Raw genomic sequence first — 27,975 nt, 5'->3', positions numbered from 1 at the left:
TCTGTGTATAAATACACACTAATGAATTCCTCGCATTTCAGTCTCCTCCGCGCCGGTTTTCTCTCCTCTGCAACTCACTCGCCTCTGCCTCTCTCTCCTCTTTTCTCGCTCCCTAACTTATCAACCAACTGTAAGAGTCTATCTCTCTCTCTCTGATTGCATGTGTTGGAGGACATTCCTTGCGTTAGTGCGACGCCTTGCCTCTATGTCGAGGAGATTGAAAATCATGGCATTATTGCATTGGAAATTCCGAACTTAGTTTTGAATTAGCTGGTTGGAAATAGATTGCGATTTGATTTTAGGCTTGCTTCTTCTTATGCGTGTGAATATCGGGGATTGTTACCCATTTGCTTTTGTTCTGCTTTTGAAAAATTGGGTCAATATTACTTCATTTTTAGAGTGAATGAAGATGAGATGGCGAGAGTTCTGTTGTGTTGAGATTTTGTTTAGAATTGGGGTCTTTCTTTCCTCTCTGCGTCAGGAATTAGGATTTTCTGTAGACTGAGGGCTATGAAATGCTAAAATTTCAATCCAATCCGCAGAATAAGTAAGTGCATGCTAATAAAATACTTTATGCTATAATAAACGCAAATAGATTCTTGGTGTAGTTTCTATTAGTTTACTGGGTCCGTAGAGGCAACAATTGCTGATGAAAGTCAGTTGGGGATGTATACTCGTTAATGACCAAAAATAAATAAAATGCAGAGTTGGCCAATGAAGTATTTCTTTGCACTTGTCATTGGGTGATTTTGGGAAAGATGGCTGATTCTTCTTAATATGCTTCAATATCTTCATTTCGTGAGTTTAGCTTTACACATTGTAACTTTTCTTCTGGTTCTCATAAAACTAGACAGGTATTCTTAGAACTTCTAAAAGAATATTCTTCAGAACCAAGGCATCATCATTGACGACTATGGCAAATGTAAGTTCATATTACTATCTTGTCACAGAAACTTAAATAATATTTAAGAAATTATGTGTTGGTGCTTGTACATCCAAAGAAAGTTTATTTAAATGTAAGCTCTATATATGCACACGCATTTACTACAGTTAAAGAAACTGAAACAGGCTACAAATGTGATTTTCCTGTTGTTAATTCTTGTTTAATGTATCATTAACAGGATCAAGGGATTGCCGGTAGTCCTAAGCAACAGCTCGCAAAACTTTTTGAAGAATCTTTGAGACTCACAGTCCCGGAGGAGTTGGATATCGACCCTGCTATTGCTCCTTGTCAAAATCCCAAATTTGGTGATTACCAATGGTATTACCTTTTCCTTTTTGCTTAATAAATACTTTTAATAGGGTATTTTGTTTGGTCTTAAACTTTTGGATTAATAATTTTTGAAAGCATTATATATGGGTTATAACTAATATGTAATTATTCTGTATTAACCCCAGCTATTATTAAATAAAGTTGAATTCTTCTTATCTACAGCAACAATGCAATGGGCTTGTGGTCAAAAGTTAAAGGAAGGAGTACCCAGTTTAAAAATCCCCAACAAATAGGACAGGTTTGATGAATATGTTCACTTATAATATATACCTTCATTTTGTAATATGCTAAAGGATGATAATAGATATACTATCTCATGCAGTAAATGTAGTATACCATTAGTTGGTACTATATGAGGTAGTCATTTGTTTGTTTATTTTCTAGGCCATTAAAGCAAATCTCCCTGCATCAGAAATGATAGATGGAAGCTCAATTGCTGGACCTGGTTTTGTAAATGTTAAATTGTCACGGGAATGGATAGCCAAGGTAATATCAGTGACCTTTAGTTAAATGTTCTATAAGTTGCATGGATAAAGACCTTACACGAATTGTTACAGTGCATTCAAAACATGCTAATGGATGGTATTGAAACATGGGCTCCTAAGCTTTCGGTCAAAAGGGCTGTGGTTGATTTCTCATCACCTAATATAGCAAAAGAAATGCATGTTGGTCACTTAAGGTCAACTATCATTGGAGACACCCTGGCCCGTATGCTGGAGTATTCAAATGTGGAGGTTCTTAGGAGAAACCATGTTGGAGACTGGGGGACACAGGTGTGTACATATCCTTTTTGCCAATTATAAGTAGTAGTGATTGATTTACTGTTATCGATTGATGTTGTTGATTAGTTATTGTTTAAAAACTTTGCATTTATTGGACTTACCTAAGCGAAATCAAACATTTGAACTTCTAACCTTAATTGGTCAAACATCTTTCTCTTTATTGGATTTTCCTTTAAACTGTCTACAATTTCCCATTTGGTTGAAGATGAGAAACCTTTGTGGGGCTCCAATGCTGATCTTAATCACTATCTTATTAGGAAGTTAGTTAATTCCTTGTAGCTATGATTGTTCTTTATAAATTCTTTTAGATACTAATGTTGTTTGGTTGTCTTCTAGTTTGGTATGTTAATAGAGTTCCTATTCGAAAAGTTTCCCAGCCTGGAAGTTGTCAATGATCAAGCCATAGGAGACTTGGAGGTGAGATGCAAATTTGAGTATCCCTGTTCACTTTGAGTTGGGAGCATGTGATTATGTAAATTTATTGATTTTCCTAGATTCATTGGATTGGTTAGCCATCAACAAACACCATGCAGTAGAAGATTATTTATATTTTTTTATAATGAAATTACACATTTAACTGCAAATAAACTTATAACCTCTTTTGTAATAGTAATACAAACACTTATATATAAACACCAATCAGATGTTTCATGTATAATCATGATCTACTTATTGAAATTCAGCAGAGACACATGCTGTTCTTCCCAATATGCAATATACTTATTAATATCTGATCTGACCTTAAATTACTCTAATCCTTTTCTTTGTACATGTTTGTGTGTCGATTTTAGGCTTTTCAACATTTGTTGAAGCTTTCTTATTCTTTACTGTATCTTTGGAAGTTTCAATTATATTCATTGCGATTTCATATACCACTCAATCAGAATTATTGTCTTGCGCTACTCTCTAGTTGTAGTAGTCATTTAAATTGAGAATGTCCTATTTGGATTTAGCTTATTGGGGATAGAATTATGTGAATATTTGAGAACTATATCAAGAATCAATATTCACCTTAATATGGAAATATTTATCAAATTGGGTAACAGTCAGTTAATAAGTCTTTGATAGTGCTTTTTCAGGACATGCTTGTAATTTTAAAATAAATACAAGTGCTCATTTTATAAAAATTACTATGAGTTATAGTGCATGGGGTCAACTATTTTCCAATTGCTGGTTTTTCAGGCATTCTATAAGGCATCGAAGCTAAGATTTGACAGTGACCCTGCTTTCAAGGAAAGGGCTCAGCAGGCCGTTGTCAGCCTTCAGGTAGACTACATAGTAACTTGTCTTGTCTGAATGATCCCCAAAAGTGTACAGAAGTGTCTGTTTATATTTTCCTTGCGTGATGTTATATATTTATATGTATCCATACTTCAGGCTGGGGAGGAGAAGTACCGGAAGGCATGGGCTGAAATTTGTAAAATCAGTAGATGTGGATATGAAAAGGTGTATGAGCATCTTGGAGTTCAGTTGGAGGAAAAGGTATGTAGGCTTCTATCTATGTTATAAGTTGCTCCGGCTGGTTTATTTGAAGTATTTGGCGAATATCCTGCAAGGTTGTTCTAACATCTATGGAATTATTTCCTAGAAGATCTATGGTGACTAGTGTATGTGCCTTTTTGTTATTATGACCAAGGAACCCCTTCTATTTCTTTTCAGTTGGTGTAAGATATGCTTTGATGCAAGTTTTGTTTTTTTCTTTTTCACTGGAAGAGAACATCTACAGCTCCTTAGGCGTGCTTATAATAATCATTTATTTGGACTAACTTTTTGGCTTCTATGCGCCTTGCATTGCATATCATATCTTTTCCTTTTCTCAGGGCGAGAGCTTTTATAATCCCTACATTCCCGGTGCTCTAGAGTTACTGAATAAAGAGGGATTAATTGAAGAAAGCGAAGGAGCTCGTGTCATCTTCATTGAAGGAAAAAACATACCCCTTATTGTTGTAAAAAGGGATGGTGGGTACAATTATGCATCAACAGATCTTGCTGCTCTGTGGTGAGTTGCCACATTTAGCAAAGGTTCTTTCTGATCCTTTTTCTTATTGTAGCACACTACTAGTTGCTAGGAGTAGTGTACCCCTGGTTTAGAATAGGGTCAGATACCTACAATGGTGGTGCCTTTTTACTGTTATTGCTATAACAGGTGCTGATAAAAAACTTGTAAATGTAAGCCTTGGAAAGTGTTCTTGTTCTAAGACTTACATGTACAATATGTAGGTACCGACTGAACGAGGAAAAGGCTGAATGGATTATATATGTTACTGATGTTGGCCAAAGAGAGCACTTTGAAATGCTTTTTGCTGTAAGTTTGAATGTCTTACACTTCAATGTCTTTACATAAACTCCCTTGCATGCTGAATTTCATGCTGAGAGAGTGATGCACTTTCAGGCGGCCAAACGAGCCGGTTGGCTTCCTGCTGATGGCAGTAAGTATCCTAAAGCTAGTCATGTCGGGTTTGGGCTTGTCCTTGGAGAAGATGGAAAACGATTCCGTACTCGCAGTACTGAAACTGTCAAACTGGTTGATTTACTAATTGAAGCCAAAAGTAGATGCAAAACCGCTTTAATTGAAAGAGGTTAGTTGTGTATTCTTTGTCCTCGGCCCTAATACCTGAGTTGATTCATATTGTTCTGCATATGCTCTGAAATGAGAAAACCGGACCTAACAAGTACTTAAATGCATGCCAGGCAAAGATAAAGAATGGACTGAGGAGGAGCTTGATAAAACTGCTGAAGCAGTTGGATATGGGGCTGTTAAGTAAGTTACCTGCATCGTTGACTGTTTTTCTCTGATGAGTGTTGTTCTATGATGTTTTGGCTAGAGAGATTATAAATCTTTCACTAGCTGTTGCTAACCAGATCTCTCATGATAGTCAATTTTTGTCCATAAACAGATATGCTGATCTGAAGAATAACCGGACAACGAACTATACATTTAGTTTTGACCAGATGCTCAATGATAAGGTGAGTTACAAAGATCATAAGCATAAGTGAAAGAATTAGTTAAGAGCATTAAATGACAAGTTATTAATATTGTAAAATAAATGTTTTGCTCCACCTACTTTCTTATTTAATCTTCTCATAGTTAAACTATTTGCACATCGCTTATTGCTAACAAATGATTATTATTATTATTATTATTATTATTATTATTTAATCTTCTCATAGTTTATTATTATTATTATTATTATTATTATTATTATTATTATTATTATTATTATTATTATTATTATTATTAATGCTGGTCTCTGAGTCGTTGGCTTTTGTTTCTGTTGAAATCCATATGTGTTCTCTAAATTTTGTTCTTAAGCGGGCACTTCTATCTCGTGCAGGGCAATACTGCAGTGTACTTGTTATATGCACATGCTCGGATATGCTCAATTATCAGAAAATCAGGAAAAGATATTGAAGAATTAAAAAAGGTATGTCAGTTCCCTTCTAGACTATGAGCTTTAATTGATTTCACAATGTTTTCTTACGAGGCAAAATAGACTTTAAGCTCTCCCTACTTACATAAGTGCTCATATTCGGTTTCACATTCTTACTTAAGTAGTATGCATTCCATTCCCCCATGAATTAGGATCATATCCATACTGGGCAAACTTCAAGAGTAACTTGCTATTCACATCTTATTATCTTCATTAACTTTGAAACAGATTGGGACAATAGACTTGGCTCATCCCGATGAACGTGTTTTAGGACTTCATTTGCTCCAGTTTGCTGAGGTAATTATGTTATGGATATTCATTGTCCCAATCCTTAAAGGTAGTTTCTATGATTTGGATCTCACTATTTTCTGCTTTCTTTAGGTTGTTGAGGAGTCATGCACAAATCTGTTGCCAAATGGGTTGTGTGAATATTTATACAATTTATCAGAAGACTTTACTAGATTTTATACCAACTGTCAGGTATGGGACTTTTAGTTTCTCGACAATCCACATATTATTGGTGTTCGTTTCTGTAACTTGTCTAATATTGAGAAAATTGTAGGTCGTGGGATCAGCAGAGGAGACAAGCCGACTCCTGTTGTGTGAGGCAACAGCAGTTGTTATGAGAAAATGTTTCCATTTGCTAGGAATTACGCCTGTTTACAAAATTTAATCTGTTGATCACACGCATTGGTATTCTTGTGAAGGAATTTGATGCGCAGTAAGTTTGTAATTTAACCTCTCCTTTTCTTAATGGAGTTTATATATAGTCGTTATTGGAAGAGTTTTAGCTGGAAAGTGGAAACTCAAGATTGTTACTCTACGTTGTTATTTAAGCTCTTATTTTTGTAACTTTGCTGTTGGTAATTTGACCTTTTTGACCTTCATTTACTATGTTTTCAACAATTGAAAAGGGATGGTGCAATTTGTTCTATCCCACCCCTTTCCATACTTCCATTTGAAACTCTAATTGCAAATTACGTACATTCTATACTTTTATTGTCCCTTAGTACCACCCGACTTATGTCGTGTTCGCCCCCAATATTTATGCATATTTTTCTTTTTTGATACGCCTTTCAAATTTATACATATATTTCCTTTTTGGTACGTTTTTATTTTTAGACATTATTTCAGACAATTTTTACAATTATACTCCTGTAATTTACTCCTTCCGTTCCATAACAAGCATCCTAGTTTGTTTTGGCACGTGAATTTAGGTGAATGTGATTAAAGAGTAAAAAAATAAAAAGTGGTAAAGTTCGTTTTTATTTTGTGATAGGAATAAAATTAAAGTAGAGATAATTATAGGCAAAAAAGGTAAAAGGTGGTGGTTAAATTAGGACACATGTTATAGGATAGAGATAGTATATTATTTACCCACAATTTATTTAACAATACCTCTAACGTGGAATTCTTTCTTTATTATTAATACTTTAAATAATTTTTTATTAAAACATGTATTGTAGTCAATAATGTATATTTGCGGGGGGGAGTATTGCCTTTTTATCTGTTAAATTAATGTATTTTGAAATATTGTTCTTTTTCTCCCTTTTCCTAGGCTACGTTTTTGGTGATGGATACGTTTAAGGATTTAATTTTATTGTATATGGATTAACTGACCAATATGTTCCATTTTTCTTTCATTTTTTTTAAGGTGCTATAATCTATGCATATATGAAAGCCAGTCCAAATTTGTGATTTTCTGTATAATGTTTGATTGGAGGTGGGGTTGATTTTTGCCGAAGAATTTAGAGTGAAAAGAGATGAGCACAGGCGGCTTGAATTGTGAAACCCAGAATTTCGAAGAGGAACATGGACATCTTAACTTCATTGTACCCACATACGGCGCCAATTGATAAGCTTGGGATGAAATCAAACTCAAAACATAAAAAAATCGTGAAGAAGATATGATTTTTTTCTTTCTGTATTCATTTTTGAATGAAGGATTCTTAATGCTCTTACATTTGAATGTCTCTTGCTATATACAGTCTAAACCTAACTAAAATCCAATACCAAGGGCCATTAACAAAGATCCTCTGGTCGAAGTCTTGTTAAAAATTTTCTGACGAAAATCTAGTGGTGTAATTAAGAGAAAGTTCAAATTACATATATTTTTTATCTTTTAGATTTGGCAATAGTGATCAGCTTTGATCAATTTTTAAGTCTGTTCGGTGTCTATGTATCTTCTTTAAACCTAATTTTGGTCTTCAGGTTTGACTTTCGGTTCTTGTCGTAGTTTTGCCTAATTATATTATTCAACTACGTTGAACCTAGATTTGTAGTAACTCCAGATCTACCCGAGCGTGTGACTTTAAATCTATGACAATATTAAAATATTATAAATAATAATTTATTTATAGCTGCGTATAACTTATATATTTAGGCCTTAGAGCATTTTATTTGGGCCTTTTTTTTATCAAAAAGATATTCCTAATTTCATCCTCATCATAAAGTGATTAGAAAATTCTTTTATTTATGTTAATTACAATTTAGTTATCACATATATTGACTAATTATATCTAACTAGTCAAATGCAAATTCATAATCCTGACAATTATTTGAATTTTTCAAAATCTATTAAAATTTATTTCTACAAAAGTATATTTTCAAATAACGTTTCCAATGTAATAGTAGTAGTAATATTCTTATGCCAATCAAAGAATTTTTATTAGAGCAACCACAACGGGCTACTCGATGCCCTTACTCGAGTGGCTATCGAGTAGCCCCTTACTCGAGTAGCCCCATTGCAGAGCTTGCCTACTCGAGGTATACTCGATTGTTCGAGTATACCCGAGAATCAGCTTTTTTTTTCTTTTTTCTTTTCTTTGAAATTAGATATTTTAATGTTAGTTTTAAATATATTTTTTAGAATTGAAGTAATTTTTAATGTATGTCTTTAGGTGTTTTTTGATGTAATATTTTTAGGATCTTTATTTAATGCAATTTTAATTATTAGTAAATTATTTTATTTAAATTTGAGCAATTAAATTTAAATGAAAAACATAAAATCAAAACTAATGTTATCAAGTAGGCTATCAAGGAACCTCAATGCAGCACTACCTACTCAATAATACAACCACTATCAAGTAGGTTATCAAGTAGGCTATCAAGGAACCCCATTGCGGATGCTTTTAGAGCTTTTTCCCCGTTGCCTTCTCATCCGCTCCCCAATCCATTTGACCATTGTCGTTTGTTCTTCTCTCGAATTTTTGGGAAAGGCTAGATGTGGATGGATGTTCGGTCTAGATTAACGAGTTTATTGAAATCTTATCAGATTAGGCTTATTTATTGGAATTGTAGTATGCAGGTGAATTTTGTCTATTACATAGACCATAGTTAATGATAAGACTGTGAATAACATAAAATTATATTGTTCCGGCTATTTTATCATTGTACGCATAAGTCACAAAATTAGGCATCATTTAGTCCGAAAGTTTTAACATCTTGGTAAGGATATAAACTAGTAAAACAATTGCATGAATAAAATAATATTTTGAAGGAAGCAGTTGCAAAAATAGATTGCGAGATTTTTTAATGTATTTAGAGAAAGAAGATCGTGACGATAATTGGACGGAGTGAATAAATAGTAAGTTCCACCGTCAGAAGGTCATTAAATATGCAGCCGAGACACAGAGCATCCCACCTCCCCGACGTGGGCCCCACGGCCAGCGGTTCGATTGTCCGCATTCACCCAAACCCCTCCGGTTCCCCCTTCAAAATATCACGCCTTTCCCACACAACTGCTCGCACCACGTTTTGATTCACTGCAGAGAAAATCGCGGCACTCTCTCTCTCTCTCTCTTCAAATATCTCCCTCCCATTTCTCTCCCTCACCTCTTCTCCTCAAACAACTGCCCTCGTATCTCTGCCAGTGAGACACAGGAAAACACACACACACACACACACTATGAGGGAGATCCTGCATATTCAGGGCGGACAATGCGGAAATCAGATCGGCTCCAAATTCTGGGAGGTGATCTGCGATGAGCACGGCGTCGATCCCACCGGCAGGTACAAGGGCGACGGCTCCGAATCCGACACTCAGCTGGAGCGGATCAATGTCTATTTCAATGAGGCTTCAGGCGGGAGGTACGTCCCACGCGCCGTCCTCATGGATCTGGAGCCTGGAACCATGGATTCCATCAGATCCGGTCCCTACGGTCAGATCTTCCGCCCCGACAATTTCGTCTTCGGTCAGTCCGGCGCCGGCAACAATTGGGCCAAGGGACATTACACTGAGGGTGCCGAGCTCATTGATTCCGTCCTCGATGTTGTCAGGAAGGAAGCCGAGAACTGCGACTGCTTGCAAGGTTTTGAGATTTGGATTCGGTTTTTAACTTTTTCGATCTTGCTTTCACTTTGATACTTGCATTTGAGAATGTCGGCCAATGAGTATTAATGTGCTATATGTGTTGTACTTGTTTTTCTGTTGCACTTTCGCTCTGTTTTGCTTAATCTGTTGAAATTTCTTAAAAGTTTTTTATATTTACTTTCGTTTCATTTCTTTAGTTTAACCCTTTTGTTTATATGGTTTCTATTTGCTATTTGTTGATTTCTTCCTCTGGTATGTCTCTATAGTTGTGTCTCTATGTTAGTAGAGAATGTGTTGAATCTGGGCTGTTTGAAAGTAGATTCTGTGGTTCTATTCGCCAAATATTGTTTGAGTTTCAGAATGCAATTTTTTAAGATTATAGTACAAGTTACAGATGCTTATTTGGGTTGATTTAAACCGTACATATGTAACTTGGAATTAAATTAGATGTGGCTTGACCATTGGATTCTTAGCCATGGAATGTGGTAGGAGATAGTTGATCTGTACAATGTAACTTCTGCTGTGTATATATTTTGAATGAAAATGCCTGTGAATCATTCATATTGTGCATTGCCTGATATGGTTATGTAAAATAGATTATAATGTCAAGCTAGGCTGCGAGATCTATGTTTGATGACATGATGATATGGTAACCATGATTGCAGATTTGCAATTTTCCCCCTAATAATCGTGCTGCTCTTGTATTCTACTTTGTTGATTTTCTACTTTGTATATGGGGCCATTTTATACTTTTAAGCATTTTCTAGGTTGCTGGATTATAATCATGCCTATTGCCTACAAATTATGCACATTTCCATTTCGACTTTTTTTATTGATTTTGATGATTGATTATTAGGAATTGGTAGGTCCCTTGTACTAATTGTGGTGAAACTGCTGCACCAATCTGGTGGAGTCCTTGCTTTTTTCTTGTCTCAAGTTCTTTTTCTTTTTAACTTAGTTTATTAGTTTATGAAACTAATAGTATGTATTTTAGGTCAATCATCAGACATCAAAGAGATGTCATGTCACTGCTTTTTTAAATCATGATAAATTCTTCCTGTGCTTGGTGATTAGTGTTAACATTCATTAAAGATATGTATGGGTTTTATTTAGTTCCTACTTTTGCAAAATATCAAACTTTGTTTGAGCTTCGTTTTACATTCATCTTTTTAACGACTGTATGTAGCATTGAGAAACTGCGTATCAATATATCAATGCAGTAATTTTTTCAGTAAATTAAATATGATAACAGATTTTTCTTTGTTATCTTAAACTGAGATGAATATTTTTTACTACCATATTTATGTTTTAGAAAAACTTGTGACTAAACCTTTTGTGGCTTCAATTTTGCCAGGATTTCAGGTTTGTCACTCACTTGGAGGAGGCACAGGTTCTGGCATGGGTACCCTCTTGATTTCAAAGATCAGAGAGGAATATCCAGACAGAATGATGCTTACATTCTCTGTTTTCCCTTCACCGAAGGTCTCTGACACTGTTGTTGAACCATATAATGCTACTCTCTCAGTGCACCAGTTGGTGGAGAATGCAGATGAATGTATGGTCCTTGATAATGAGGCTCTCTATGATATCTGTTTCAGGACATTGAAGCTCAGCACTCCAAGCTGTGAGTATCACGACTATGAAACAATAATATGACATTGAACTTTTCAGAGTAAAGCTAATGAATATACTTTCTTTTGTTTTATGTTTGCAGTTGGTGATTTGAACCATTTGATCTCTGCGACTATGAGTGGTGTAACCTGTTGTTTGAGATTCCCCGGTCAGCTGAACTCTGATCTAAGGAAGCTAGCAGTGAATTTGATTCCATTTCCACGTCTCCACTTCTTCATGGTGGGCTTTGCTCCACTCACCTCTCGTGGGTCACAGCACTATATATCTCTAACTGTCCCTGAGCTGACGCAACAAATGTGGGACTCAAAGAATATGATGTGTGCTGCTGATCCTCGCCATGGGCGCTACTTGACAGCCTCTGCCATGTTCCGGGGTAAAATGAGCACCAAAGAGGTGGACGAACAGATGCTTAATGTGCAGAACAAGAACTCATCATACTTTGTTGAGTGGATTCCGAACAATGTCAAGTCCAGCGTGTGTGATATTCCACCCACAGGACTGAAGATGTCGTCCACTTTTGTGGGGAATTCAACATCAATCCAGGAAATGTTCCGCAGGGTGAGCGAGCAGTTCACAGCCATGTTCAGGCGCAAGGCCTTCTTGCATTGGTACACTGGCGAAGGCATGGACGAGATGGAGTTCACTGAAGCGGAGAGTAACATGAACGACCTGGTGGCAGAGTACCAGCAATATCAGGATGCCACTGCCGACGAAGAAGAAGACTATGAAGAAGATGCTGAAGAGCAGTATGACACCTAAAACAGACCAGCGTATGAACAAGAAGAAGAAGAAGAATATTTTGCTTGCTGCTTTTGTGTGATGATCGGATCCTGTATTATCTTCATCCAACTTCATTTTTTTTTTCTGCTTTGAACTTAGCATCTTACTACTGGCTTTTGTTTGTTGGTATTAAACATTAGCGTGCATTTGTTTGGTATCCATAATCATTGTTTTGTTTCACATGCACTTATTGTCATTTTTTATGTTAAATTTGCAGAAAAAGTTAATCTGGCTTTATTTCTTTTATCCATTATCCTCTGATTGGATCAAATTGATCTGAATCCGGATCGGCAACGGTTTTTTTAGAATAACAATAATGTGTTTTATATGAATTATCCTTATTAATTTCGGTAGCGCCTTAAAATTTTAAATTTGGAACGTCATCTTAATCAAAATAATTCTATAGCTTTTATAGATTTTCGGACTTCAATTAACTAGTCTTTTGTCTTTTTTAAATGATCTTATATATACCTCTTAACTGGACTATAATTTGGACCAGATTTTCTTGATACTTGATACCAAAGTGAATTTTTATTGAGAAACCAAGACACCCACCCGACTCGTGCGATGCATGAAAATTATAAAATCAATTGATACTATTTTTTAGTAATTACATATAAATATTAAATATAATTTAAACAATATATTTTACTTCTCCTTAATTGTATTAAAATTAAAATTATATTTTTAAAAGTTTATTTATAACCAATATTTTTTTCTCCTTAATTGCATTAAAATCTATTTATAAATAAAAAATACAAAAACATATTTTTAGCAAAAGAGTAGAAAATAAAATAAAATAAATATAGAAAAAAAATCAAAGAAAAAGTAATGTAATCCAACTTTAAGAAGATAGGAGAGAGGAATAGAAGAAAATTTTATTTTAAAATTTTAAATAATTATAACTTATTTATTTTAAAAGTATTTATAATATTTTTCACACTAAATTAAAGATGTTAAGATCTTTTTTTACTTGATCTTGTTATGATCTTTAATTTAAAATGCATATTGAATATTTTTTTTATGAATTAAATTTAATGATTTTAAGGAAACATTTAAAATAAAAATAAAAAGAATAGAAGAGAGATAAAAAAGGATAAGAAAAGAAAGAGAAATTAAATGGAAAAGGTTACACTTTTTTTTTATATTATGTATTATTAAAGTATATTAAATATACCATTTAATATTAGAATGATAGAGGATAAGAAAAGAAAGAGAAATTAAATGGAAAAGGTTACACTTTTTTTTTTTTTTATGTATAAATAAAGTATAATATACCATTTAATATTAGAATAATAGTATGCTATCTTCTTAAATTAAGAAACGTGAGCCATAATTTTGTTTTAATAATATTTTAGTATTATATAACAATTAAAAAAATAGTATTTAGTAGTGGGTGAGTTAGTGGGCATGTGATAGAAAACTGTATAATTATTTGTTTATAAATTGCCCTTATTTTATGATTATAATTGCAAATTTAACACTAATTTGGCGGCAAAATATTAGTTGTAAAACTGATGTTTTATATATTATATAGATATAGATTGTATTATATGTATTAATTATAATGTGGAGGAGGCTTCCAGTCAAGATGAATTAGGATGATTGTCCGAGATATAATACATACAGATTTTAACTTTAGAAAATGAAGAAAAATATTTTGACTGATGGTTAGAAACGGAGAAGAATCTAGAGAAAGTCTTTGGAAATACCGCAATAATATGATAATGTATCAAAATTTTATCATTATTAATGTCTAATTTCAGGAGGCGGCAATTCATTATTCAAAGAAATCACCATCAGAAACATACTTGTTGGAGCAAAAGAATAAAACACGAGTTTTATTTTTGGCATTCCAGACGATCAAATCAATATGTTCCATCAACATATAATTGTAGGAAATTTAGAGGAGGGTAAATATGATGACAATAAGCTAAGTGTTAATAGGCAAAAATGACCACTTCCTTATTTTATTTTTTTTGTAAAAATGCCTTCTCTTATTATACAAAGCATTCTATGCACTATTCTTTAAATACTCTTTGATTTGATGGGTTTGCTTGGTTTTCTGTTAAGGTCTTACACATTTGACCGATTTGCCAGCTATTAATCATAAAAGTCAACGATTTGACAACTATCAGTCAAGAATACATATGCACGATAGGTCGCTAGATCGGGCGGACACATAATTTCACCGAGCGGACACATGATTTTATTGGTCGGACACATGATTTGGGAGGCAGATCATGTGTCCGGCCGATAAAATCATGTGTCCGCCCGGTAAAATCATGTGTCCGGCCGGGCGGACGCATAATTTCACCGATCGAACACATGATTTTATCGGTCGGACACATGATCAGGGTGGCAGGTCATGTGTCCGACCGATAAAATTATGTGTCCACCCGGTAAAATCATGTGTACGGCCGGGCGGACACATGATCTAGCCACCCACCGGTCATATGTACTCTTGACTGATAGTTGTCAAATCGTTGACTTTTATGACTGATAGCTATCAAATCGGTCAAGTGTGTAAGACTTTCACAAAAAACCAAGCACACCCATCAACATCAAAGGGTAAAATAGGTACTTCACATAATTAGGGCATATAATCATGGACGGAGCCAGGGGGGCTAGAGCCCTCCCAAATTTTAATTTTTTTATTTATTTAAATTATATATATATATATATATATATATATATATATATATATAAAACGAAAGCTAAAAACGGGGCAGCGTCACAGACTCACAAACCCTGGCCGCGAGAACCCACCCAGCCTGAACCCACCTTGCGCCGCCACCACCTGCCGCTCGCGCCACCGCCGTCGGCCGTCGCACCACCGGTTCACCACGGCACCACCACTGTGCTGAACTGCTGATTCCACCTTCCATTTTAGAGATCAATAGGTAGTTTGTTGAAATTAGCATATGCGAATTTTATTTGTGAATTGTGAGATGAAACCCACCTTGCTATTCCACGGTTTCCACCTTCCATTTTAGAGATGGGAGTCAATTTTATGAATTGTGATAAACTGATAATGACATTCCACCTTGAAAATTGCTATTCCACCTTGGACAGTTGGACGGTGGAGTCAGTGGCTTAACTTTTGTTGTGAATCAATTAATTTCATTTATTAATTTGAGAATTGTGATTATGACATTCAATTAATTCCACTCTCCATTTCGTCTATTAATTTGTGAATTAATTTCGTTTATTAATAGGGTATGACTTATTTATCTATTAATTTCAGCTTAGCAATCAATTTATTAATTTGAATTAATTTAATTTTATAGGAAATGGAATGTTTTTTTTCTAAAAAACGTAGAGGTGAATCTTCAAGTTGTTCAATTACACCTTTTATTGGAGCAAATGTAGAAGTTGAAGAAAATGTGGAAACTGAAACAAATTTTAATGAATATGTTCGTGATCCGGGATTAAGGAAACCAATTGATGAGTTTGATATTGCTATTCGAGATCAAGTACGTAGAGAATATTGGTCTATGGGGCCTTGTCAAGTAGTTGGACATACATATCCGAAGACTGAATTCGGCACTCAATTAAAGAGTTTTCAAGATGCGTGGTATGAAAAGTTTGTGTGGTTAGAGTATAGTGTTTCAAAAGACGCTTGCTTTTGCTTTTGGTGTTATCTTTTCAAGGCACATGATCAAAATATTGTGCAAGCCATGATTTTGATTGATGCAGTGAAATCTCAACTACATGACTTCAGAAACACTGGGTGGGAAATAATTTGTGATGAAGTCAATAGATTTTGTGAGGTGAATGCTATTTCTTTGATTGATATGGAAGACACGATAACACGACCTGGTTATAGAAGGCAGAGCATCACCAATGATCATTATTACCGTGTGGAGATTTTTACAGAGGTATTTCTTTTAATTTCAAATATTTAATTCATTTTATTTATTTTAATTTTTCATGTCTTAACAATAAGTTATTATTTATTCTTGCAATGTTAGGTTGTTGATTTAATCATACAAGAGATGAATAATCGTTTTTCTGAAGCTAGCACCGATCTACTTAGATGCATGGCATGTCTTGATCCAAGAGATTCTTTCTCCCAATTCGACATTAATCAACTCATGCGTTTTACTACTTGGTATCCTGAAGACTTCTCTGCAGGTGATTATTTATTATTTTTTACAATAATTTCATAATATCTTTATTAATGTGAAATATTTAACAGGTGATTGTTTATGTCTGCCACAACAACTCCGTAATTTCATAGTACTTGTGCGACATCATCCTCGCTTTTCTACGATAACTAATTTGGGAAGTTTTGCTCAAGAAATGGTTAAAAGTGGCAATCATTTAATTTTTCAATTAGTTTATCGTATGATTGAGTTGACATTGGTTTTACCTGTAGCTACTGCTTCTGTTGAGAGAGCATTTTCTGCAATGAAGCTCGTCAAAAGTGATTTGCGAAATCATATGCAGGACGAGTGGATGAATGACAGTTTGATCGTGTACATTGAAAAGGATATTTTCTCAACAATTGATAATGAGAAGATATTGCAACGTTTTCAGTCGACGAGTACATGTCGCAATCAATTGTCATCACTTTCTCAAACAGAAACAACTAGTTCACCAAGTATTTATTCTTAGGTTATTTGTAATGTATTGAACTTTTATAGCTATGTTATTTCAAATGTATTAGAACTATATTATCTATGAAAATGTTGTTTATTATTATTATTTTTTTTATTATAAAAATGTCTAAAATGTACTGAATGTGGACATTTTTGCCTAAGCTAATTTATCACATATGGTGAATAAAATATCAAGGAAGCAAGAGGGAATTTTAAACTTCTTGCACAAAATATTATAATAACCTATATATAGGGATGTCAATCCAGTCGGTTTGACCCAATTAACCCGCCAATTCGAGAAGGTTAGAGTAGAAAATTTTTAATGCGATAAATTTACAGCTCAATTATCCCGTCACCATATAGGGTTGGTCCGAAAATAACCCGAAACTCTATAGGGCTGACTCAAAAATAATATGTTCGATTGATTATGAAAATTTTCTCGTTAATTAATTTTTACTTCATTACTTTGCTTATGAAAATTAGTATATAATAAGATATTTTTTTTCAAAAGTTAGTGAAATGAAATTTGATTCACTATTATAAATTTAATATTGGAAAGTTATGCTCACCATTTCACTTCTCTGTATTTTAATCTAATACTTAACATAAAATATTTAGATACAAAAATATTACATTTTTATATTTATAAGAGTTGTATTAAGTCGATGTTGAAATGTTACTTATTTATGCGTGTATTTGTTTCTTACAAAATATAATATTAGCTAGAGAATTATATTAGTTAATTTTTAAACAATAATTTTTTAAAAAATAAATTTTCGAGTCTGATTAGCCAAATAGACTAGCCCGAGACCCAAATGTTTAGGATTTTTGAAAATTTCTAATCCGAAATCTTTTTATTCAATTTACCCGCACTCGAATAGCCCGATAATTTGATAGAATTAGTTCGAAACCCGATGAATTAGCCCGATATACATCCCTACCTATCTATGTAATCTATATCATAATTAAGGTGAGTAAGATATCAAGGAAATAAGATGAGATTTTAAAATTTTTGCACGATATCAAAAGGAAACTAAAGAGGTTAGAAAGGCGGTAACCAACTAACCACGTTATGAATTCTTTTGAAAAAATACATGATCTAAGTAGTCCACTTATCCTCTACATGAAGAAGTAATGGGCAAGACTTTGCGAACCAAAAGATGATTCGACTTCAATTTGGTGATATGGACCATAAAATGAAATAATAAGTTTATAATTTTTTTTATTGCCTTCATTCCACTTATAATGGTACAATATAAATAAACACATAGATTACAAATAAGAAATAAGGTGTTAAAGAGTATAAAATGAATCTCTACTTATTTATTTTATATGTATAAGATCACATCTTATTTTCAAAAAATATCATTATAAATAAGATAAATTAGAAAAAGAAAGTGTATTATTATAAATGAAACGGAAGAGTATTATTTTAAATAAAGCACATGGTGAATAGAATTGTAGAATGATAGCCATAGATAAAATTATTTCTTGCACACATTTTAATTGGTTCGCTACACCAATGTCAAGTTTCTTAACCCAACTGCTCCATAAACTTGATTAAAATTATAATAAATCATGTAAAATTCTACAAAAATTTACACTTCCGTTGTACTTCAATCTCAACAAAAAGCAAAACTATTTTTCAAAATTAAAATCCTGCATCAACAAATATTATCTGTTTCTTGGGAATTTAAAAACAGAAGCAGCAGCCCGCATAGACTTAACCCTAATTATATCCATTCTCCTCCTCCTCGCTTCAGCAAATCTCGCCCGTCTATCACCATTCAAATCCAACGGCGGAGATATCTCTTCAGCAGAAACATTCAGATCTGGGATCCCAGTGGGGTCCATATGATTGGTTGATTTAAGCCCATTATACGATTGGGCTGAAATCGGCCCAAAATATGAGCGCCGAAAAATCTCCGCCATCTGATCCTCAACGAGCGGTTCACATTCACTGGAACTCATTTCTTCATTTTTTGAGGTTATTTCCATTGCAAGATTCCTACTTTCCAATTTGGGCTCCTCTTTTCTTGGCCAAGAATTTAATGCCTGCGTCACAAAAGCAGAAATAAACATACCCATTGTATGAATCAAGATTCTTATCGATATTGCTCAAAATAAAAGATGAATACTTACCAATATATATGTACAATTATTATGCTTTTTTGGCCAAAAATATGATTATCATTACATAACAGTGCCCATTTTTTTATAAAAAAAATTCATTTGGAGAGAATATAGTAAGTTATTACCTCTTGCTTCATTGCCTTGAGTTGGGAATTGTGGTTAATCAACTTGTTGTAATAGTTGGTCACGCTTTCAATCTCCTGTTATAGTCATAATAAAGAGTCGGAATTAATTGAGTAATTAAAAGATAACGTTGGAGGAACTCACACTTTTTATCCACAAAAAACAAAGCCTCTGTTTGTTGACAAACTCACCCCTCTAAGCAAATCTCTCTGCTGACTTAATTCCTCAATCATGTCAACATACGCCTCCATTGACTGCACAAAGTTTATAGTAACATAAGATACAAATAGGCATTGATAATCTAGATACAAATATGATGAAAATAACAAAACAAAGGTGCATTGATAAGATAAATAGGCGACCCTTTTTTTGCAAGTTTTGTTGGACTTGTTGTCATCAGATTCACTGGGCAGGAAAGCGAGCGGAGTGACGGGGCTGGCCTCCGCCTTGGCCCTCTCTTCTCGGACGTCGGTTTTCCGATATGGCTCATCCGATCTAGATCTTCTCCTTTTGCTGCCCCATTTGAGACCCGACCCGGCCCAGATCATGGTGGTCATATGCAGAAGAATTTGAGCGACATGAATTTCGTCGTCTGTGGCGGAAGTGAGCAGAGAGCTCTCTGTGCTTCTGACTATTGATGGCTGTTGTAGCATCCTCTGTTTTCTGTTGAGTAGATTTGGATGAGGAAAATGGTAACGAAGAATTTGCAGAGAGAAGGGGTATAGCGTGGTGGAAAGGGGGTTGGACAAATAAATCCAGAGAGGGGAGCTGCTGATGCCACGTGCCAATCGACTAGAGATGGAGGGTCACCTAGGGTTTATGCTAACTCATTTTTCTTTTCACCATATATATTTATATATTCAAGTTTTTTTCTTAAATCATCCTATCGACTCTTAGAAAATATGACATTCCAAATTGGATCAAATGCCACTTTTTGAATTAAGTTGTATTCTTGCAGCTGGATTAAAGGATATTTAAGTTGGCTTTTTAATTATATCAAGTGATGGTTGCATAATTAAGATTAACGTATTGAGTGATCAAGCGGACGCATAAGCTTCACAATTTATCGTTGAGATTCATATGTTGCGACTTGCGAACCATGTGTGTCTGTAGGATACATGTAGCATCTACTCTAATCTTAATAAATTTTAATTGGAGAGTAATAAATCAAAATTATAAATTAATAAACTTTAATTAGAGATTACTCAACACTAATTAAAAATTATATTAACTTTAATTAATTGGAGTGAACTAATAAAATAGGCATTTACTATTATAAAAATAAAAATAACCACATAACTGAAAAAATAAAAAATAAAAATCACTTTTACAGAATTACCCTTATTATTACAATAATTCACAAATGTTTAATCGTGAATTAGTATTATTTTACCTGTAATTCACAACCACAAAACTTCTAATACATATACATGTATTATTGTTCTTATTATATCTAAAATTCACTATCAATTGTGAGTTTGACTTTATTTTGCATACAATTCACAAACGCAAAGTTTCTTAATCTTAAATTATGGCTAATTTCTTTAAATTTAGAGCAAAACTAGTAAGACCATCCGTGCGATGCACGGCGAAATCGAAATTAAATGATATATTTAAATAAAAATATATAAATATTAATCAGAAATAAAATATAATAAATGCAAAATATGGTTTAAAAATAAAATACTAATTACTCAATAAAATTCTGAATTTAAAAACATAATTTTCAATTATGTATAAAGTGTAATGATAATTATAGTTATTAAATTATTTTAAATTATTTGATAATGAAAATTAATATTACACATTATTATTATAGAGTATTTCACATAATAATAATAATAATAAATAAATATTTTCATTCACAAACATAAATAAAAAGTTGTAAAATTTTAACAAAGAAAAAGAAAATAAAATATTTTAAAATTTTAGTAAGCTATTTTTTTAAATTCATTTTCGATAATTTTTTATACCATATTAAAGATCTTCTGACGAACTTAAGCTTAAGATGCACATTAAATATTTTTTTATAAATTAAATTTGATCATGTTTAGAAAAGAATTAAAATTATAAAAAAGAAAAGAGAAAAAAAAATAGTTAAAAAATTGATGGGAGAAGAGAGAGAAAAAATGGAGGGAGAAAACTGCTCTTTTATATATTATATAGATGTATGGTACTTTAAACTAAAAAAAATGTTTTTAATCATTATTTTTATCTTTACGGTTAATTTGTTTTTATAATATGAAAATAACTATTTTAATATATTAACTCTAATTATATAGGGGATATTAACTCTAATTATTAATAGATCATTAATTATAATTAAATACCCAAATCATTCCTAATTGATAATAGTTAATTAAAGGGGTGTGAATCATCAATCATTCACGTCCAAGTCGTTGCCTGACGTTTCCAAGTCATGAAATGGGGATTAGTCCACAAACTAGGTCAGTTTTACTAAGATTGAGATTTAGTGCTTGTTCGGTTCGAATAGATGAATGGAAAAAAATAGAATCAAATAAAGAGGATCCATGATAATAATAATAATTGTTACTTTTATTAAATGTTTATTTCTATTCTATTTTAAGGGGTAACAAATTGAGTGATTGTGATATCTTTAAGTAAGGGTAATAGTTAACTTATTACTCAAACAAAACAATAAATAATAAATTCAATTAATTGAATCCAATATTTCCAAGCTCCAAAAAAGGTCAATCAAACATGAGCTTAGTATCCTAGCTACTTCAAAGATATGAAAAAAAAATCATATACAAAAATGAAAAAGAAAGAAAGAAAGAAAACAAAATAGAAGAATGTAAAGTTATCTAATGAGTTGACTTGATATCACTCAACCGTACCCAAGTTGCTAATCAATATCATACAATCAAATTATTTACTAAGCATGTCTAAAACAACGTTAAGGATGAAACTAATTTATCATGCAGTAGCATGCAGTAGTCTACTCGGCCGAATTCTCTGATAACATAAGCGCAAAACTTTGAATTAATGGGCTGATTTTGAAAGCGATATTAATATGTGTTAATTAATGGAAAAACTTATACTGCTATTTTTATAACTTGGTCAAGTCATAAAGTATAATGAATTTTTTTCAAATGAGCTATGTATGTCCTTTAATATGATCGCATAGTTTTTTATTTTATGTTTTTTAAGAATTACAAGAGGTATTCATTATATAATCAAATAAGTCACCCACATACAATTTGTGCGCATGCGGGACTTCTTACTTAACCATGTTCTCAGTATGTATTTTTAACAAATTTGTGTAAATTGCTAATGTATTAGTTTGAAAATTATAGGTTAATTACTGACAACAACAAATCAAATTAATTATAGATTAATTATCGACACCAACCGATCGAGTTAAAGAAACACGGGGTGACATTAGTCATTGGTATCTTATGAAATAACATAGTTTTTTTTTTTTTTTTTTTTTTTTTTGCATTAAATCCAATTTGAATATTAATTCATGCATTTTCGGGGTTTAATTCACAAAAGCAGCTACTTTTCATGAGTTATTAGTGATTAGTGTGTTATATATATGGTGTCCTTTTTCTTCAAAAAAATGTTATATATACGATGTCCTTTGACTCTATATATTAGTGATTTTAGTGTGTGTATATATATATAAACTTTATGTTGAACACACGCATGCTACTCGATCGTCAGAAAAATAGGCATAATTGCAAAAATTGAAAAGATGTACTCCCTTGTAAGTAGATCAAATCTTCTGTTCTACAATTTAGTGTGTACCATCGTGTATCATTTTTAATTTGTCTATTTTATAATTATTTGTTGTAAAAATAAAAAATATTATTACATTATGAACTCTAATTAGTATTTATAACTAAAAATTGAAATTTAAAAAAATTGTCTACCCTAATTTTGAATCAATTAACCTAAATAATCAATCATTAATTCAAATAAATATAAAAATAATAATTATAAACCCTAATTGGATGAGTGAACCCTTTTTAATTATCTTCTTATTATATTAAAGCATAATAAATTAAAACTGAAGAAAATATAATTAAAAATTATAATAAATTAAAAGTGGTACACGGTGGTACACACTAAATTATGGGACATAGGATCCATGTGCTTGTAAGAACGTGCATGATTGTTGGTGGCACGAATTTTAATAAATATTAGGTGAATGTGTTATTAGTGGAACAATTGGCTTACTTTTATTAGTGAAAGAAGGAGTTTAAATATTCACTTAAGAGGGCATTTATTTTTCATGATTGATACGATATATGATTAAATATTTTTTTTTCAACTAATGAGGCCTAACTCGAATGGTAAAGTAAAGTTGAGGCACCCAAAGACTCTCCTTTATGAGAGGTCTTAGGTTCAATCCCGCATGTGTGCGGTGTAGTTTTTCCATCTTTGTGTGGTGTGGAGGTCTCGCGTGCCTGCGTGCGGGTTGCTTATTTGATTATATTTAGATATCTCTTGTAATTTTAAATTAATTTAAAAAAAATCATTATTTGAGTATCTACAATCTCATTCTTTTAATGCAATATGAATTAAACAAAATTAACTCATATTATATAAATTATTTGATTATATTTAGACATCTCTTGTAATTTTATATTAAAAAAAAAATTCATTACTCGAATATCTACAATTTCATCCTCTAAATATAATATGAATTAAAAAAAATTAACTCAAATTATATAAATTATTTATTGAGATATCTCAAAATTACAATCCATCTTACTCCCTCCGTCCCATATGGATAGGCTGATTGTGATTTTCACAAGGATTAAGAAAAATAATTGGAAATGAAAATATATAAGTAAATTTCTTAGTATGCCCATATTTATTATTTAATGATATATTAAAGTGGGAGTAAAATAAAGAATTAAATATGGATATAATAGTAAATGAGTGAAAAAATATTAATTTTTATGAAAATAAGCCTATATAAATGGGACATTCAAAAAAAGGAAAACAAACTTATATATATGGGACGGAGGGAGTATTAAATAATTAATCTATACTATTTCCATCTATGTAGACTAATCTTCAGAAGTTCACGTCCTTAATAAATGCATGACCAAAAAAGCACACATCTTTCACAAACTTCCTCCTTGCACAAAAATTAGTTTTAAAATGAGATGACATGAGTTTTAATAAAAATAATTGAGTATATTGAAGTGGAGAAGGGATCACACTTAAAAACTAATATTGATAATGATAATTGTTTGTATTGTGAATGGAGAAATGGGCTCACCATGTAATAGAAAATTTTCATAAATAAAAATGAATTAATTTTTGTGAATGTCCAAAAATAACAAAAAAATGACTATTTTTTATGGGCGTAACTAGAAGTAGGGATGTAAACGAATCGAATCAAAATATCATTGGATTGGATTCGATTCATATTCGTAAAAATAATTGCATATTCGAATATCTTTCGAATCTTATTTAATATTCGTATTCAATTCGTACACTGATTCGCGATTACTCGAACCGAATTAAATATTCGTTTCTTTTTTTTACAAGTTTATTTTAAATAATATAAATCGAATATTCAATTCGAAAATTCCTACTGTTTGATTCAACTTATACTATTTGATTCAAATCCAATATTCAATTCACAATTTTGATAGAGAAAAATTTTAAATAATATTTCAAATAAAACATTTTCGTTTGAATTATATTTGGAATCAAAGTATTTTCAAAACTTTGATTATTTTATTGTTGTTTATTTTTATCTAAATAAATATTTTTTTTGTTTATTTTACTTTATATTTATTTCATTCTTTATTTTTTAATATCTATATATATATATATATATATACATCGAATACCGAATCAGATATCGTAATTCTCGAATCGTATATAATATCTAATCGAACCAAAATTATTTGATTAACTTCTATCCCTAGTAAGAAGCAGTAGTATATAATTTGATAGTTTATTTTGAAAATCAAACTACATAAATAAGCGCGGGAGAGAGAGAGAAGAGAGTGAATGTAGGACAATGAGCAAGCAAACAAAGAAGCCCTTTCCTTAAAAGATGAAGCTCCAAGTCATCAGGTTGAAGATGAATGAAGATTCATTACATCACTCCTACAAAGGTTATAAAAAAAAGGACAATTGGCTCACCTAGTAGCATAAGATGCTATACTTTTTGTTTCTTTGGCCTTTTAGCAGCACTCAGTACAAAATCATCATCCGTGTCTTCATCAGAGTCCTCCTTGCTCTTTCGTTTCCTTGATTGCTGCTTAGGGTTTGTTTCCGGTGTCTTCTTCTGGGTCGAAACTCGGGTGCTCGATGATTTTTTGGTGACAGTAACACCTTCAGCTTTCTTCTTGACGGTGACAACAGTTTTCATCGGTGAACTGAGCTTCTGCTGTTGTGCCTTCTTCTGTTTTCTCTCGAAGACCTTTTTTGCTTCCTCCTTTGGAAGCAAACCGCACTCCATCATCCTACAGCAACGTATGGAAAATTTATCAGGAAACAGATTCAAGGACAGGAAACAACTAACTGCAATCACTTTTCCAACCCCAAATGAAAGTTCTACTAGGGGGCACTAGTAGTAGCTTTGGAATTGATGGAGTATAAAGGCAAACACCTACATAGACGACAGGATCAAGCATAGAGGTCCATTATTCAGGTTGTTCTACTAATTCCACATCAAACAGTAGGCGGGAAAGATGCCTAACATTACTTGCTGCTAGTAACTTCGAAAGCTCTTATGATACGAATAAGATACCAAATCAAGATTGCTGCAAAAATCTCAGTGAAATACACTTTTATTTATCATCAAGCAATAATATTTCACATAGTTTTGACAAACAGAAGGGTACGAAAATAAATGGGCTAATGTACAAAAACACATCTAACATTTAGGTCAAAAGGTAAATCTCTCTGTTAACCTTTTCTTCATTTTGGAACAAATGTCTAAAGAAAATGCTTATTAATTTATTGAACTTATTTTTTTTTTTTGGCAAATACCCACCTGATCAACAATGTTAATGGAGTGAAATGGTAGGACATATTTGCACCTGGACCGAAAATAATTGCCGGGGGGGGGGGGGGGGGGTTATGCCTCTTTCAGCTAGATAGTTTTATTATTCAGATCAGAACTATTTTGTGGGTTGACATAAGCAATAAAATCAATCCCTAAAGTTTAGTAGCAATCGTGTATAAACCTATGACATTACTATTTACCAGAAGCTGCAAGTATGTGAAGGTTTTGCATTATATATAACTAAAGACTAATACAGTGAATTAGTTCTTACATATGCAATATATTCATAAATCATAAAAAGGTAAAATAAAAGGCAAATATCACCATAGGTAACTGTAGAAAAATGACACTCATGCACTAGAATCTCGAACATAGAAATAGTCTTGCAGAGCAAATCAAAGACGATTAATATTGAGACACATTGATAGATTAGATGAACTAAAAATGAATGGTCCACTAGCCAAAATCAACCTATTGAAGCCAAGTAAATTTCAGAGGTCAAAATTTTGTTGAAATATCATTTACACGTCTGTGCCAATCTATATAGCATATGCTAGGGATAGTGCGATTAAACTAACACAAAGCTGCAGGTCTGATCAAATTCGACCACACAATCACCTCCTTATTCCAATCTTACTATATGGGATTGGAAGAACCAGAGCAAGCACAATGGGCGATTGGGCGTGTATGAAATATCTCATGATATCTCTCTTTAGCTACGACAATGGTAAATTAACTTAGTGTTGATTCTAACCCTAACAATTTGGATGCATTCAGAGACAAATATTTACTAAGACAGAATTGTCAACACATCAGCTCCACCAAAGGCAAGTTATCCGTTCCTCCGGGTTGTCAAGACAGTCTTGTCTATGCACAAAGGAATTGATGACAATGGAAGTAGTCATATGATTGACTAAAACTGTAAACTATTCTACAAAGCTAAACAAGAAAAGCATAATTCTATGACAGATTGTATTTTGCATTCATTCACATAATATGTGGGGAAAGAGAAGCTATACCATATTGCAGCCATCTCACTAGTTGGCACTTGCTTGTACAGCGTCTCGTAGAAAATTCTCAATGGGTCTCTCTGAATCCAAATTCATCACAGAAACCTCTTTTATAGACATAATAGGATTAAGCTTTACATAAAAATTGACACAACAGGCAGAGAAAACTCACTTCCTCAGGAGCGTCCCTCTTTTGACCAGGCAAATCGAACACTTTCTTCTCTCTCTTCTTAACATCGTTACTCTTGCTTCCCTTCTTCGCCTTCTGCACCACTTCTTCTTTCTTCTTCTTCTTCTGCCCCTTTACCCAAAAAATCACAGCGGTTAAACCTCAACTAATGAGCAAAGCAAAAGGCAAACATTCATTCCGAAGAATTGAACAGAACCCGCGAAAATTAACCTTAGGTTCGATCTTTTTGGAAGGCTTGTTGGAGGTGGGCTCTTCGAAATCTTCATCATCTTCCTCTTTTTTCAGTTTCTTCTGCTGCTCTTTCCTGGGTTTCGCGGCGGCATTGCTGTTGTTGAGCGATTTTTTCCTACTGCTAGCGAATGCGGACGCTAAGCTCTGGTCGTCCTCGTCGTCTTCGACTTCTTCTTTCTTCACTTGTTTCGAATCTTCTGCAGGCATTTTGCCAACTTTCCAAGTAATTTGAAATTGAAAATCCGGATATTTTTCGTGGAAGTGTAATACTATGCTTTGGATGATTTTCTGGGCAAATACAAGGAGAAGCAGAAACGAAACGAAACGGGAAGGGTTTTCTTGCAACGCGATTTATTTAAGAACTGGGCTTTATAAATAATGGTATCACAGCCCAATAAGCTCTTCTTTTTTTCTTATAAAGGCCCAATAAGTTCTTTTTGTTTGTTGCTTATATAGAAAAACACACTGTAA

General features: G+C 32.9%; 5 protein-coding genes across 7 annotated transcripts; 3 read left to right on the top strand and 2 right to left on the bottom strand.

Annotated features, from left to right (window-relative positions):
* Positions 1 to 6: 6 nt before the first annotated feature.
* On the top strand, positions 7 to 6,479 carry LOC131011090 (arginine--tRNA ligase, cytoplasmic-like). Its single transcript, XM_057938858.1, is given in 19 exon segments — positions 7 to 47; positions 49 to 130; positions 851 to 922; positions 1,122 to 1,261; positions 1,436 to 1,511; positions 1,658 to 1,759; positions 1,831 to 2,046; positions 2,392 to 2,472; positions 3,238 to 3,321; positions 3,433 to 3,537; positions 3,876 to 4,054; positions 4,276 to 4,360; positions 4,448 to 4,634; positions 4,747 to 4,816; positions 4,953 to 5,022; positions 5,391 to 5,480; positions 5,715 to 5,783; positions 5,868 to 5,966; positions 6,049 to 6,479. Coding segments are annotated over 19 exon segments (1,944 nt in total). The 5' UTR covers positions 7 to 21; the 3' UTR covers positions 6,160 to 6,479.
* Positions 6,480 to 9,068: 2,589 nt separating this feature from the next.
* Positions 9,069 to 12,390, top strand: LOC131011089 (tubulin beta-1 chain). Its single transcript, XM_057938857.1, has 3 exons — positions 9,069 to 9,796; positions 11,153 to 11,422; positions 11,513 to 12,390. Exons 1-3 carry the CDS (start codon positions 9,394 to 9,396, stop codon positions 12,187 to 12,189), a joined length of 1,350 nt encoding a protein of 449 aa, XP_057794840.1. The 5' UTR covers positions 9,069 to 9,393; the 3' UTR covers positions 12,190 to 12,390.
* A 3,113-nt stretch (positions 12,391 to 15,503) lies between these two features.
* LOC131009879 (uncharacterized) lies at positions 15,504 to 16,917 on the top strand. Its single transcript, XM_057937283.1, has 2 exons — positions 15,504 to 16,091; positions 16,185 to 16,917. Exons 1-2 carry the CDS (start codon positions 15,504 to 15,506, stop codon positions 16,380 to 16,382), a joined length of 786 nt encoding a protein of 261 aa, XP_057793266.1. The 3' UTR covers positions 16,383 to 16,917.
* A 1,444-nt stretch (positions 16,918 to 18,361) lies between these two features.
* On the bottom strand, positions 18,362 to 19,894 carry LOC131011088 (uncharacterized). Of its 2 annotated transcripts, XM_057938856.1 has the most exons (4): positions 19,433 to 19,889; positions 19,262 to 19,324; positions 19,073 to 19,147; positions 18,362 to 18,869 (listed from the first exon to the last, which is right to left on the bottom strand). In XM_057938856.1, exons 1-4 carry the CDS (start codon positions 19,721 to 19,723, stop codon positions 18,489 to 18,491), a joined length of 810 nt encoding a protein of 269 aa, XP_057794839.1. In that variant the 5' UTR covers positions 19,724 to 19,889; the 3' UTR covers positions 18,362 to 18,488. The 2 variants fall into 2 exon arrangements, with proteins under 2 accessions (XP_057794839.1, XP_057794838.1); XM_057938855.1 differs by having other exon boundaries at positions 19,262 to 19,894.
* Positions 19,895 to 25,081: 5,187 nt separating this feature from the next.
* On the bottom strand, positions 25,082 to 27,896 carry LOC131011087 (uncharacterized). Of its 2 annotated transcripts, none has more exons than XM_057938853.1 (4): positions 27,484 to 27,896; positions 27,256 to 27,384; positions 27,093 to 27,163; positions 25,082 to 25,528 (listed from the first exon to the last, which is right to left on the bottom strand). In XM_057938853.1, the coding sequence occupies exons 1-4, from the start codon at positions 27,709 to 27,711 to the stop codon at positions 25,222 to 25,224; spliced, it is 735 nt and encodes a 244-aa protein (XP_057794836.1). In that variant the 5' UTR covers positions 27,712 to 27,896; the 3' UTR covers positions 25,082 to 25,221. The 2 variants fall into 2 exon arrangements, with proteins under 2 accessions (XP_057794836.1, XP_057794837.1); XM_057938854.1 differs by having other exon boundaries at positions 27,256 to 27,378; positions 27,484 to 27,892.
* Between the last annotated feature and the right edge of the window lie 79 nt (positions 27,897 to 27,975).

Source organism: Salvia miltiorrhiza, chromosome 2 (genome assembly GCF_028751815.1).
Source record: "Salvia miltiorrhiza cultivar Shanhuang (shh) chromosome 2, IMPLAD_Smil_shh, whole genome shotgun sequence".
Classification (NCBI taxonomy): domain Eukaryota; kingdom Viridiplantae; phylum Streptophyta; class Magnoliopsida; order Lamiales; family Lamiaceae; genus Salvia; species Salvia miltiorrhiza.
The sequence above is the reverse complement of the archived record's forward strand: the minus strand, read 5'-3'. Positions and strand labels throughout refer to the sequence as shown.

Bases quoted from the DNA above. Each gene is read 5' to 3' on its own strand.
- LOC131009879 (XM_057937283.1), top strand. From the start codon at position 15,504: ATGGAATGTTTTTTTTCTAAAAAACGTAGAGGTGAATCTTCAAGTTGT. The intron at 16,092-16,184 runs GTATTTCTTTTA...TTGCAATGTTAG, and splicing joins GTGTGGAGATTTTTACAGAG to GTTGTTGATTTAATCATACA.
- LOC131011087 (XM_057938853.1), bottom strand. From the start codon at position 27,711: ATGCCTGCAGAAGATTCGAAACAAGTGAAGAAAGAAGAAGTCGAAGAC. The intron at 27,385-27,483 runs GTTAATTTTCGC...TTTTGGGTAAAG, and splicing joins CCAAAAAGATCGAACCTAAG to GGGCAGAAGAAGAAGAAGAA. The intron at 27,164-27,255 runs GTGAGTTTTCTC...ATTTGGATTCAG, and splicing joins AGAGGGACGCTCCTGAGGAA to AGAGACCCATTGAGAATTTT.
- LOC131011089 (XM_057938857.1), top strand. From the start codon at position 9,394: ATGAGGGAGATCCTGCATATTCAGGGCGGACAATGCGGAAATCAGATC. The intron at 9,797-11,152 runs GTTTTGAGATTT...CAATTTTGCCAG, and splicing joins GAACTGCGACTGCTTGCAAG to GATTTCAGGTTTGTCACTCA. The intron at 11,423-11,512 runs GTGAGTATCACG...TTATGTTTGCAG, and splicing joins GAAGCTCAGCACTCCAAGCT to TTGGTGATTTGAACCATTTG.
- LOC131011088 (XM_057938855.1), bottom strand. From the start codon at position 19,723: ATGCTACAACAGCCATCAATAGTCAGAAGCACAGAGAGCTCTCTGCTC. The intron at 19,148-19,261 runs GTGAGTTTGTCA...TGACTATAACAG, and splicing joins AGAGAGATTTGCTTAGAGGG to GAGATTGAAAGCGTGACCAA. The intron at 18,870-19,072 runs GTAATAACTTAC...TTTGTGACGCAG, and splicing joins TCAAGGCAATGAAGCAAGAG to GCATTAAATTCTTGGCCAAG.